The 12,562-nt window shown below is 43.9% G+C and overlaps 1 protein-coding gene across 1 annotated transcript in view; it reads left to right on the plus strand.

Moving 5' to 3' along the window:
- LOC146208667 (medium-chain acyl-CoA ligase ACSF2, mitochondrial-like) overlaps nt 1-12,562 on the plus strand; it is a 31,551-nt gene that overhangs the window by 15,874 nt on the left and 3,115 nt on the right. Inside the window, exons 10-15 of the mRNA XM_084595879.1 lie at nt 2,149-2,240; nt 2,912-2,988; nt 4,266-4,373; nt 5,970-6,115; nt 6,890-7,031; nt 12,108-12,218. Coding sequence (XP_084452005.1) covers nt 2,149-2,240; nt 2,912-2,988; nt 4,266-4,373; nt 5,970-6,115; nt 6,890-7,031; nt 12,108-12,218 — 676 coding nt within the window. The remainder of the gene's footprint in view (nt 1-2,148; nt 2,241-2,911; nt 2,989-4,265; nt 4,374-5,969; nt 6,116-6,889; nt 7,032-12,107; nt 12,219-12,562) is intronic.

A 12,562-nucleotide genomic window follows, 5' to 3' on the forward strand; every position in this document is an offset into this window, starting at 1 on the left:
AATTCCGGGTGCCGTTTGTTGAAAAGGTAGGGGTATCTTTAATTGCATTGAGAAGGTGCTCGATCGAGTACTCCGGGACCTCGCTGATGGGTGAAATGGTTTGCGACTAGTAGTCGCGCGACTGGAAATTCGAGCAGTGCCCGATCGGCCCGCGGCAGTCGCTTTTCGACCGATGCGACCATTTGCGACTCGCTTTTCGACCAAAACGGTCGCGCGACCGCTGCTAGTCGCAAGTGTGAACGGGCCTTTACTCGTCCCGTTTAGATACGACTGTGTATATACATATATTGTCGCAAGGGAGATGGTGGCGACGCGTAGGGTGCAGCGGAGACCGGACGTGATTCTGGTATTGTGTCGCAGATACGCCGAGAGGATGCCTACAAGCTTATGTGTGTTCAGTTATATTCGTTGTTGGTAGTGAATCGTGCCATTGATCTTTTGTTATAGCGGATTATTATTCGTTCACAAAGCATTACTTTATACGTCCCGAAATGAGTAGACTCCGTTCTGGCAAATTATTTGCAGAGGCGTGGGTCTAAATCAGAGCTATTGACAGCTGCAGTGACCTAATGCACTTGTCGGGTGTGGTATCTCGTTGGCAGGTAGTCTCTTACCGCAGCCCTCCCGAACAGTTAGTTATTAGTTTCATTCTGCATACGAAGATCGCTGTCCCACGTGAGCTCATTTGCCTTAGTGCCCTCCTTTCTATATCTTATTTTTGGCATCCACTGACCGTTTCCTGTTTTGTTCTTGTGCATGCCATGATTTTTATTTAGCAGAGAGCACCCTGTCTCCTACATAAATTGAACTTCAAAAGGTAATCTCTTTGCGGGATTTTTCAGAACTATACATAAAAATGTCGCAAATAGAGGCCACGATTAGATATCGCAATGCATGCCTCTGGTGGCAGGCGACATGTCTGGTCATGTCATGCCGCGGCAGGAGCGTGCCCTGCCCCGGCTGCGGAGCTGGTTACGAGGGACAACGGCGACGACAACGCAAAACGCAGGAACGGGCGCCAAAGAGCTGCGCTCTAAAACGGTGCGCTCCAGGAAAGGGAAATAGTAGCACCGCCGGAGGAATTCTCTGAGAAAAGGCGACGGCGCGGAGTTGGAGAATTCAGGGAATTGTCAGTGGCGGCGTTGGAGGACGTTCAGAGAAAGGGTATCGTCGGCGCTGAAGGAGGACAAAATGATGTCAATTGGCGGGAGGGTACCTCTGTTAAAAGGAAAATGCGAACGGCGGCGCCGGAAAAGGCAGCAGCACGCTCCCAGCGCTCTCGGCCGTCTTGTATACGTCGCCATGTGGGCCCAGAGCTTCATTCCACATCGCTGTGAGTGACGATGCACCAGGCCTTAACCGGCGTAAACTGGAGGGTAGAAGATCGAGCAGGTACGCTATACGGTGGAAGAAGATACAGCAGCACGAAATCCCGCTCGTCGTAGCTGCCGTCGTGAAGTCGGTGTGAAAGATATGTGCTGTGGGGATTGAAATGTGTATTGGGAGAGCTGGATGTCATAGTGTCAATAAAAAGATGGAAATGAATGAAGCATCCAGCTAGGCTTTCACCACCACATTATTAATAAGTACTGATCATACTCCGTAATCTTTATCACTTTTGCCAGCAGCGAACCATCTTAACTGATCGCAGCAGATCTTATCCAAACTTTATTCTTGCAGCTTATGTCGTTCCCAGGCTTCCTTTTTATGATGGGGAAATTTTTTTTGTTGTTGAAATTACGTTTGTCTGCGTTGCTGTGAAATAATCTGTGCCGTATAAAAATATTTCCGGAGCTCTCCGCTACGTTGTCTCTCATAGGCTGAGTCACTTTGGGACGTTAAATACTACAAACCAAACAAACTAAACCATTCACGCACGTTCTAAGGCAACGTAACGCCTAATCACAATAAAAATAACGCGGACAGCGACTGCAGCAATGTAACAAAGCATGAGCGCTGCCACTATCACAATAAAAGCTACAATTTCCGCTGATGTTCGAAGGCATTTTTATAGTGTGATCTACCATTTCAAGACTAATTGTTCATTCCGTTTTGGAGTGACATCTTCAATTGACTTCTGTACAGGCAAAAACTTAATCGGATGCCATGGCGACAGAGATTTAAATATTACTTTTTCATTCATTGCAGGTGCACGTTTATCTATGGAACGCCGACAATGTACATAGATATTTTGCATCATTTTCAAGGTAGTGAATACGACATTTCATCCGTGCGCAGAGGTAAACGCCTTTCATCATTCAAATGGCACTGGCTAGCAGCGGTCAGTCAATTGAAGGCTTTCTCAGAATTCTTTAATTTATTTTTTTTTCCTGAGCTCCAAAAGCTGTAGTTACTAGTGCGCTTATGTCCATTATCTTTGTTTAGACATTTCTCTTTCCTGAGCTACAACAACTGTAGCTACTATAACGTGCTCGTGTGCGTTATGCTTTAGACTGTTTCTTCGTGCATGTACAGTCGTTGTCAAATGTGTAGAGCCCAGATGGTCTGCTTCTGAGCCACTTCGTGCAGCTTGTAATGCATTCCCAGTGTTCCGAATCTCTTGACGGTAAGATTTTGTCTCCTGCTCTCTCCAATGGGAAGTGCCTGCAGGAAGGCTAAATCAGCGCCACTATACGGCTCAGAAGCAGACCCTCTGAAATCTACACTTTTTACAAAGGCTGTACCTTATGCGCTGAAAAGCCGCTGTATTTGTATTAGCGCATGCGATGTGCTTACTCTTTGATTCCGCCTTATTTTGAGAACGCTATATTTTCTGTCATGCGCAACCAAACCGCCCAGATAACTACCCTGATCTCGAGGCTTTCGCCAGTTTGTCGCATGTGTTCAGATCAGCAGCATAGTTAGTTGAGCCTGTGCTACATTTAAAAGTGCGAACTGCGATCACATGCAGCTGTCATGGCGGGAGCCCCATGTCCACCGGAAGTCATCAGAAGGGTGATGACGGAGCTTAACGGTCGCCGTTTCTTTGTAAGTAAAAGCGGAAATAAGCCACATGTTGCTATGCAGATTTCGGACTTGGGTTAGATTAATGGTTGGCCGCGTTCGGCTACGCCATAGTTCAGCTGAACTACAAACCTTTGACCCTAGCGGCCGCAGCCCGGCAGCACTAAAGACGAGCAAAGAAACTGGAGCAATATACGAGACAAAATCAGGACACTTGCAGCTTCTAACAGATTTTATTACAAAATTCAACGCTGAATTGCTATATACTATATGTTGGATATCTGAAACTATTGATTTTTGTAAATACTTGATTTTATTTTCTTGAAACGATACTTACTGTATGCTCACGCAACATTTTTGTTGTCTGTCTTGCATTGTTTAGTGACACAATGGCAGTGTCTACCATTTTATTTGCTTTTCCCGCGGAGGTGGTTTAGTGATTACGGATCGACTGCCGAATCCGAAGACACCGGACCGAATCCTGGCCACGTTGGCCGCTTTTCGATGGAAGTAAGGCTGTGGGATTTGTACTGTGGGATGTCAGTGCAATGTTAAAGAATATAGCCGTAGTTGGTTTGGGATCCTATAAACCAAATCAAAACTTTTTCGCGGTTTGATGGAGCTGAGTGATGCCGGAAAAAATGCCCCTAGTGCATATGATCCAGGAAAAAACGTGCCCACAGAAAAATGCCCCTGAATCAGTGGCTTTTAGGAAAAGAGTCCCCGAGTGAAAATTTACTCCAAAAATGAACGCTAGAACCCACCGACTCATTGTACTCCTTCATGTAAGTGTAGAAAACTAACTTCTTCCAAGACCGAGGAGTCAATGGATTTCCGTATGGTTTCCCCAACATGTCGTGGGATGTAAGCCCAGGCAGCGGGTATTATTTGAAGTTGATTTAGAGAACAGATTTAGAAAAAACTAGGAAAGTTCAGGCGCGTAATTGAACAGCACTCAAGGTTGAAACCCTGCTACTATGAGTATTTTTTTCCATTTTATTACGGGTGGCCGAATTACCTAAACTTTGCTGCTGCAGTTTCATATTTCCGATATATCTTGTTTTTATAAACCCTTCCTCACCTACCACGCCGTATTGCCTTACTTGCTTCCTCGTCATCTTTCATGTGCGCCGTCCACTGCTTGTTATCCTGTGCTTGGCTCTCCTGTGCGAATAACTAAGTCTTACTTTCGCAGAGAGGAGGGGAATTTAACTATTGATAGCAGCGGTCTTCAATGGTACCAAATATGGTAGCTTTGCGCGTTCCTTGACACTTCAACGCATTTCCTCGGTTTTTTTCAGATACTTTATGGTGCTACAGAGGCGAGTCCGGTAATAACAGGAACATGTCCAGACGACCCGCTAGACGATTGGATGCACTCTGTCGGGCGACCTTTCCAACACACCGAAGTGAGTTGACCATATTTGCACTATTACTCAATACATTTTCATATTTACGACTGGTAGAGCCGGAAAGCCTTCCTTCAAGCAACTCGACTTTGAGTCGTAGCCGTAATCTAATGTTGGAATCCCTTTTGTGGTGGGTATGACGTTTGACTTCAAGCCTGTCATATCCCGAGCTTCATGATGCTAGGGGTATGTGCACCTCTTTTATAAGACGTGGATATATCCGCAGGTAGGCGGCGCGGGCAGTTCAGCTGTTTCGAGAGGAAGATATAGTGCAGAGGAATTACCTTCGGGCTGGCTCATTATCCGTGTTTGGTGCCAAGATATTTGTTGCTTACTCAGTATGCTGTTGCTATCTAGGGCTCATTTGAATATATTGTCTTACTAGCTGGAGGCGGTCTACAGCGTACGTAAGTATATGAGGTGGATTACAAATGGCCCACCCGCAACGACAGTCCCTCGATTAGAAAGTGCTGGTAGGGAGGCGTACTCCTTTCTTTGCTAGCCTGCTTGCCGACGTCGCAACTTAATTAAAGCGAGATCATTAAATACGATTTCTTCAATAATCCGGCGTTGCGAGCGAAAATTTACGAGCACACCAGTGGCAGGTGGTAGTTGGCAGGTGCATCATGTTGTGTGAGGTCACGAGACCACAGTCATGGCCGAATTGGCTGGTACTGACAACTCGGGACTTACATCTTATGTTAAAGCGGCGTTTTATATCTATTTGAGCAGCCTTTCATGTAATGTTGTGGATCACGACTGTAGAATACTGAGTATGAGTTGGTTAACAGAGCAATAATTTAAAAGATCAGTAATTAAGCGAGCACCGCAGTGCATGCACAGTCTTAGTCAAAAGTCCTGGAGCAAAAAGATTTTTGTTTCAGCCACGAAATGAAGCCCTCACGGCGCCATTAAAGATAGAGCCGTGAAATGCTACTAAAGCGTTTCTTGTGGCAAGAAATCATTTCGTAGCAGTTTAAATGCCCATTGGCCTTGAGTGATGGTGTGACGACTACATTTTGCTTCTGAGATGAAAGTACTGTACATGAACACGAAGGCTGTACATGAACGAAGATCTGCGAGAGGAGCCGATCAATGGGATTCATAACGCTGTCGCATTATACGGTTAATGGCGGAGCTTAAGTGGCCGCACAATCTTTAGAGGATATGTGTTCCCGGATACTTTCGGTGAAAGTTTCTAACAAAGGTTCATACTTTGGCCGTCGAAGTGTGCGCAGCCATCAAACTATTGTGGGCCCGCACTTCAGGTGCGACCTGTTCATTGCACTTCTCAACCTCGAGGAAGCGGAAATGATTATTTTTTTTAGTTTTATTGCTCCAGAAACCTATGTGGACAGCTGCACACGATGTATTCACTAAGCAGTTCCTGTTTATTTATGCGTTCGTTCACGAGCCGCAAGTAACGAGTGCCTAAGTGAAGATAAACCACTCTTCGATAAGTGAAAATTGCTCGAGAAAGCACGTTTGCCTATTGTTACACAGCTCTCCGATAAGGAATTGCTGAAAGTCGTACAATAAAGTTGTCTCTATAACTTGTGCAAGTAGCCCGTAATCGATTCCTTTCTTTTCGCGCAGATAAAAATTGTGGACAAAGAAAACCGGATAGTACCCATAAATGCGAGGGGCGAGCTTTGCGCCCGCGGTTATCTCGTCTTCATGGGCTACTACAACGATGAGAAGAACACTCGAGAAGCTGTCCGCAATGGCTGGTACTACACAGGGTGAGCAACACCGTTTCTTCTATTATTCGGATCAATCTACAGCAGTGGCTAACGGTGCTGAGCCAGAGGATGCGAGTAAGAGCCCGTCATCGGTGGTTGCGTTTCAACGGATAGCATATGCGTGAGCTCTGTCACCGAAATGCTACACCATTAGCGTACGCCATTGTTTATCAGCATGTAGTGTTTATTGGGATCCGTCCGCTTTTCTGTTGTAACTGTAGAAATTTCTGTCATCACAACAGGTTGGCTGTCAAAACCCGTACATAAATTTTGTTGTCACATCGTTCTGTAGTATTTTCCGACTGGGCGGTGTCCGCGTTTCGAGGGAGGCAAAGCGATTAAGGTACCCATATTTAACCTTTCGTTTGGAGCATGCATGATTGCCAGATTTGCCTATGTGTCATACATACCTACACAAACAGACAAAAGGGGGCCGAGTGCTGTGTGATGTTAGTGCACGTTAAAGATCTCCATGCGGTCGGAGTTAAGCCGCTTCGGGACGTTAAACATCACATACCAACTACCATTAAGACCGCTTTGTTGTCTTCAACATATTTTACCGCGCACGTTATGTACGTACATTTTTTCGCTCGTGTATCTCATTAACACATACGATCTGGAGGAAATCGGGTTGGGTAACTTGGTCTACCATTACCTACTTCGTAGGGAAAACGCAAAACAACTCTTCGCTTGCTAACTGTTTCTCGCTTTACGTAGCGTCTGCCGTGTACCGTAAGTGGCGGTAAAAGTGGAAATCACGTTACAATAACGCAGGGATGAGGCTGTCATGACGGAGGATGGCCGGGTGACCATCATGGGACGCATCAAGGACATGATCATCCGTGGAGGAGAGAACGTCTACCCGCAAGAGATCGAGGAATTTCTCTACTCTCACCCAGCTGTGGAAGAAGTGCAGGTAAATGGTAATACGGTGGGAAAACGCTAGTACTGCGGCATATACGGGCGTCCTCATAAGCCTCCTAATAAGTGTCCTAATAAGTGAGCCCTAGAAATTCGGAAACATTGGGTTTATAGTGCCAGTTTAGGTTAAAGAGAAAAAGCTGAGAGGGAGAAACACAGTGCGCGATACATTTGTTTTTCTTAGTCGCCGCTTTTTTTTTTTTTTTATCTGCGCGATTTGTTAATCTCTATCCCCATTTCTTTCCCATTTGGTTTATACCTGCGAAGGGTTAGGCGCATTGCACCACGAGTCAGATTATCGCTTTGACGAGTAGCTGTATCCCAGTGTGCCCTCTTATACTACCGACTCCCTATTAGGGATGTTAACAAGTTCAAATCTTTATACCACCAAGAATACGGTGATTTTCCGAATAAATATACCGTACCGTGCCTTGGCTGGTGTTAGAAGTTCCTGCCAGTTAATTGTAGGAAATAGGAGACGAATTCGCTGGCTTCATTGCAAGACACTGCTGAATTCGCATGGATATTTTTTATGTGTAGAGTCCGCCACGCATGAAGCGCATTCTTTGTATTACTCGTTCGCTGCGGTTTGTTGGAACATTTTCCACCTGGAGAGCTAGCAGCATTGCCTCAAGTTTTCTCATTTCTTCGCATCTAGCTAGATGTAATATTCTCGACCGGTCTCTCGGAAAACGCCGACCAATTGTCTAAACGCCATGTTTTCGCGCATTTTCCACAAGATAATAAAGAAAGTCTGCTTTGCCGTATACGGCACGGCGTTACATTTACAAAGCAGTATATTTTCACCTCTGCACATGCTCCTGTAAAGCGACGATTCAACATCTGCTGTGCAAATGTTCTGTGTTCAGCGCATTAAGGCAAGCTCACTGCTTTGCTTTAGACAACCTCGATCCAGTCCTCCGAGGGGAATGGAATCCTCGGATTTTGCCCACAGTGGTAGGTAGCAATCAAGGCGGACAGAGGAAGATTTTCATTTTTTAATACGTCGTTATTTCACGAAAATAATTTGTAGCCTATTTTCTATGATATCCTAGCTCTACACATCATTTTTCTTGCCATTTTGCTATGCATCTTTCCGTCAGCGCAGCGTAGCTGTGTTTGGGCTCTTTGTTTTCCTCTTTCCTCTTCCTTTCGCTCTAATACGCACAATCATTTCAAATCAAATTAAATATTTATTGAACATTATTGAGGCTTTTATTGGTATTTCCTGAAGCGCAGCTAGGGAACGCGTGTGAGAAGCCTTTTACCTCCTGAATGTTAGAACTTTCGATTCTAAAGCCGAAAATTCCTGTCGAAAATGTCGCTTCCACTTCGGCATGGGTAGCTATACAATGCTTACAGGTGACCATATGATGTATTCATCGCACCGTTCAAAGAAGATGTGATCGCTTAGTTGTGTTGGGTATCCTTCAGCTTACGGGCTATTTTATTACGTAAGCTCCAGGTTTCGAGCCATCGCGTATACCCGGCGGACGCCACGCTTGACTTTCAGCCGCAGCTGCGTCGACACCGGAACAGCGCCGTAAGGAAGGGAGGAAGGGGGGAGTGTTATTTACCAAGACTATCTGCAGTTGTTAAGACTGGATTATTACAGTTCTGATCGCCTTATTTGGCACAACAATGCGAACGACAGTGTGCGGGGCCGCTGTGTGACGTATACTCTATAGTGCCTATAGGGCCGTTTGGTCGGATAATTTTTCGTTCACCTCTGTGCGGCCCACAATTCCTTGCACTGCTTCATCCACGCGAATATTTCCGAAAGTGTAAAAGACATGTATGGTTACGTTAGGCTATGAAGCTTTCTAACAGAGAAAGCAGTCATAATAGCAAACTTTTCAACTCTAATTCTTCGCCAGCCCTCTTAGCTTATTTCGGTGCGCACCATTTCTCGGTCCAACGTTTAGGCAAATTGCCCCCCCCCCCCCGCCCTCCAGGTGGGGCAGATTCGCAATAAGTGAGAAATCACTAACATCTACACATGGTTAGATACGGCTACAATTTTGAGAAATTTTGTATTAAAAGAAATTATTGCTGGTACGGCGTTTGAACTAAGGACCACCGCATCTTCGGGACAGTCGCTCTGCCATTTGAGATGACCAGGATGGCAGGCAAGCATAGCAGGTGGTAGGGCGAGGCCGAATCGATCAACCGCTCGAAGTGAAAACGATGTTGGTCTAATGTTTAGGGCAGTGCCCATAGGTGGAGTAAAAAGGAAAGCTGTACAGCTTTCTCAGCAATTTCGCAGGTAGAAAAATTCTTCCTGTCCTTTGATTAACCGTAGGAATTTTGCCACAGAAGTTTCATTGGAGGTCTCAAACTCAGGGTGCTCAATATATCTTTATTTTTGTATCATTTACGCCCGTGTCTGGAGTGTAAGTCACTTCGTGAACATTTGTTTGCATCGGGTGTAACTAACTTTGCTTGTAGACGTGGTATATGGCTTCAGCGATCAAGCCAGTTTAGACATTCTTGCACCAGTGATGTTGAACAAGGATGAAAGATTTCAACTTTAGTTTCAATTAGTTTCTCATTGTCTGTGTTGCTCGATGCTAGTGCAGTACTTGCTGACATTATTTGCTTCCCTCATTCGATAACAGTGTCATAGGATTGCCTATCACTTTTTTTTTTCTGCCTAAATCTGCCGCTGTTTATTGCCGCCCTGAAATTATTTTTCTAACTTTTGTCACTCCCAATGCTGAAATAGAAATGTGCAATTGGCAGTATTTATAACCAAACAACAATATAAAGTTTGTAACCATCACACACCTTACCTGGGATTCAATCAATCAATCTTTCAATCAATCTTTATTTCAGTTTGTACATACAAACTGGGGATGGTGAGAAAAAAGCAGTGAATTATGCACCGCTTGACGGGCCTCACCACCCCTACAAGTCAGCAGTAGGAACAAGGCAAGGACAACCACTGGTAAAAAAAAAAAAAATGAATACAAGTGCATCTACAGAACAAGGTTGACAGAACATATCTCATAACTGGCAGCAATAATAGACGCAGAAGACCGTGAGGCTATAACACAGAGTGGCACAGTACGTTCAAACACAGTTGACATCCCTGTAGCATAGATTGCTGAATAAAGCTTTTACGAATGGAAGAAAAAGACATAATATTCACTTGGTCACTCAAAGGGGTATTTAGGAACTTTGGCACAATAAATCTCAACATACAAAACCCATAGTTAGTTCTGCACTTTGGTAATGCAAACCTACTCTGCAGTCTGATGTCGTATGATGAGTGGCGACATGTAATAGGAACAATTTCAGAAAAAAATGAATCACCCTTTTTTATCGTTGATTTATAGAGACATGCAAATCTGTAGTCAAATAATTTGTTGAAAGGTACAATATTATAATGTAGGTAAATGTCTAGTAGGCGAATCATATTTCCCGTTGACAATTGCGCGAAGCATTTTCTTCTGTAATGTTTGCAGTTTAATGACATTAGATACCCTTGTATGGCCCCAGACAAGGAGGCAATAGCTAAGGTGCGAATAAAAAAAATGCATAATATAATGTAATTTTAGTTTTGATAGGTAGAATATGCCTGTTACGTGAAGTAATTCCGACAATTCTAGAAAGCGTTAACACAATATTATTAACATGGCCATCCCATGTCATCGTACTGCTAAACGTTACACCTAATGATTTGAATGTGTCCACGTACTCGATTTCACTGCCATTGAGGTATAACGAGGGGCGGTGAAGTACTTGTTTTCCTTTAGGAAGGAAGAGTACGGCTTTAGTTTTTTCTTTGTTTATATTTAATGAGTTGGCTGATGACCATGTGGCAAGCGATAAGAGCGTGCGGTTCGCGGTTTCTGCTAAGCTTTGTACGTCATTGGAAGAAAAAAATAGGCTGGTGTCATCTGCATATATAATGTATTTTGCGTGGTTACTGATATTAGGGATGTCATTTATATATATATTGAACAGGAGTGGCCCTAAAATGCTGCCTTGAGGGACGCCATTCGAAATTCCTAGAATCTGTGAAGAGGAATGATTAATCACCACATACTGAGACTGTGAATTCAGATAAGATTTAATTAGGCTGAGAGCATGTCCGCGTATGCCATAGTTCTCTAGTTTTGCAAAAAGAATATCGTGATTCACGCAATCGAAGGCTTTACTGAAATCAACGAAAACATCGAGAGTTAGAAGCTGTGACTCAAAATTTTTTAAAATGTATTCTTTTTGGACGAGTAGCGCATGCTCCGTGGACCTATTTTGTGTAAAGCCATACTGCCAGTCGGTTATTACGGAATGTTTCCGCAGAAAATGTTGCAAACGGATGCGAATCAGTTGTTCCAAACCCTTAGAAAAGTACGGAAGTACAGACATTGGCCTATAGTTTCCCAACCTGTTCGCATCGCCTTTTTTATATCGCGGCTACCCTGGCTAGCTGCATGTCAGTAGGGAAATGAGCTGTAATAAATGCGGTGTTGTATATATAGGTTAGGCATGGCGTAATTATGTCAAGAATGTACTTAACTGGTCGGCTCTGTATATTATGTGCATCAAGACTGCAGGTGTCTTAATTTTCGGCATATTGCAAAAACTTCACTTTCGTCCGTTGGTCTTAAGAAGAGAGATGCCTCTATCTTGTCACTCAAGAAATTCACGATTCCGGCATTGAATTGGCTATAACCTACTTCGCAAAAGAATTTATTAAATGCATTTGCAAGGCATGAACCTGAGGTCTCTTTACCATCGATTATTAAGCTCGTTATGTTCCTGCTGTGTGTGTTTCTATTTAAAACTAAGTTTAAGCGCCTCCATTTTTCTTTGGGATTTCTAGAAAGCTGGATATCAAACAAGTTGTTTCATATATAAAGACTATTCGTTATAAAAGTATTTTCTACTTATGTGTACTTTTTTGCCCGGTTGGTAGGCTCGTTCGGTTAATTTCCCACTGCAACCCGATTTGATAATAGTTGAGTGCACACAATGCTCAACGATTTGATATATAATAAAGCAATTGCAGCACTGGCAGTCATGGTCGTGTTCAAGTAACAAATGACCTTCCGCATGCCCTTAGGTCGTCGGAGTTCCTGACAAGAGGCTTGGCGAAGAAGCTTGTGCATGGATAATGCTGAAGGCAGGATGCAACGCAACTGAAGAGGACATAAAAAATTTCTGCAAGGGAAAGGTGTGTTACACGCGTTTAATCCTTCCTGTCTGTTTCCGTTCACCGTGCCCGTGCATTTCCAAGCAGTGCAGCACATGCACAACACTGAAAAGTTCCGAGTTCAGCGCAATTGGACTAAGTGCAGATATGCATCACAAGCGCTCTGTGGCTCTGTTCTTCGTCACTGGTGTCTTTTTTTCTTCATTACGTTTATAATTCACGGCTTATTGTCGTGTCCAAATATCAATTCTTTTCAACTGCATCTAGTTTTTCTGGGTTGCAATTCTGCATGTCTTGAAATCCCTTAAATTTAATCTAAGACTGCTTTAATCTCTGCTTTTTGTTAAGCGCACTACTAACATATA

This window comes from Amblyomma maculatum, chromosome 1 (assembly GCF_055883805.1).
Source record: "Amblyomma maculatum isolate TAMU_Amacu chromosome 1, ASM5588380v1, whole genome shotgun sequence".
Lineage (NCBI taxonomy): Eukaryota > Metazoa > Arthropoda > Arachnida > Ixodida > Ixodidae > Amblyomma > Amblyomma maculatum.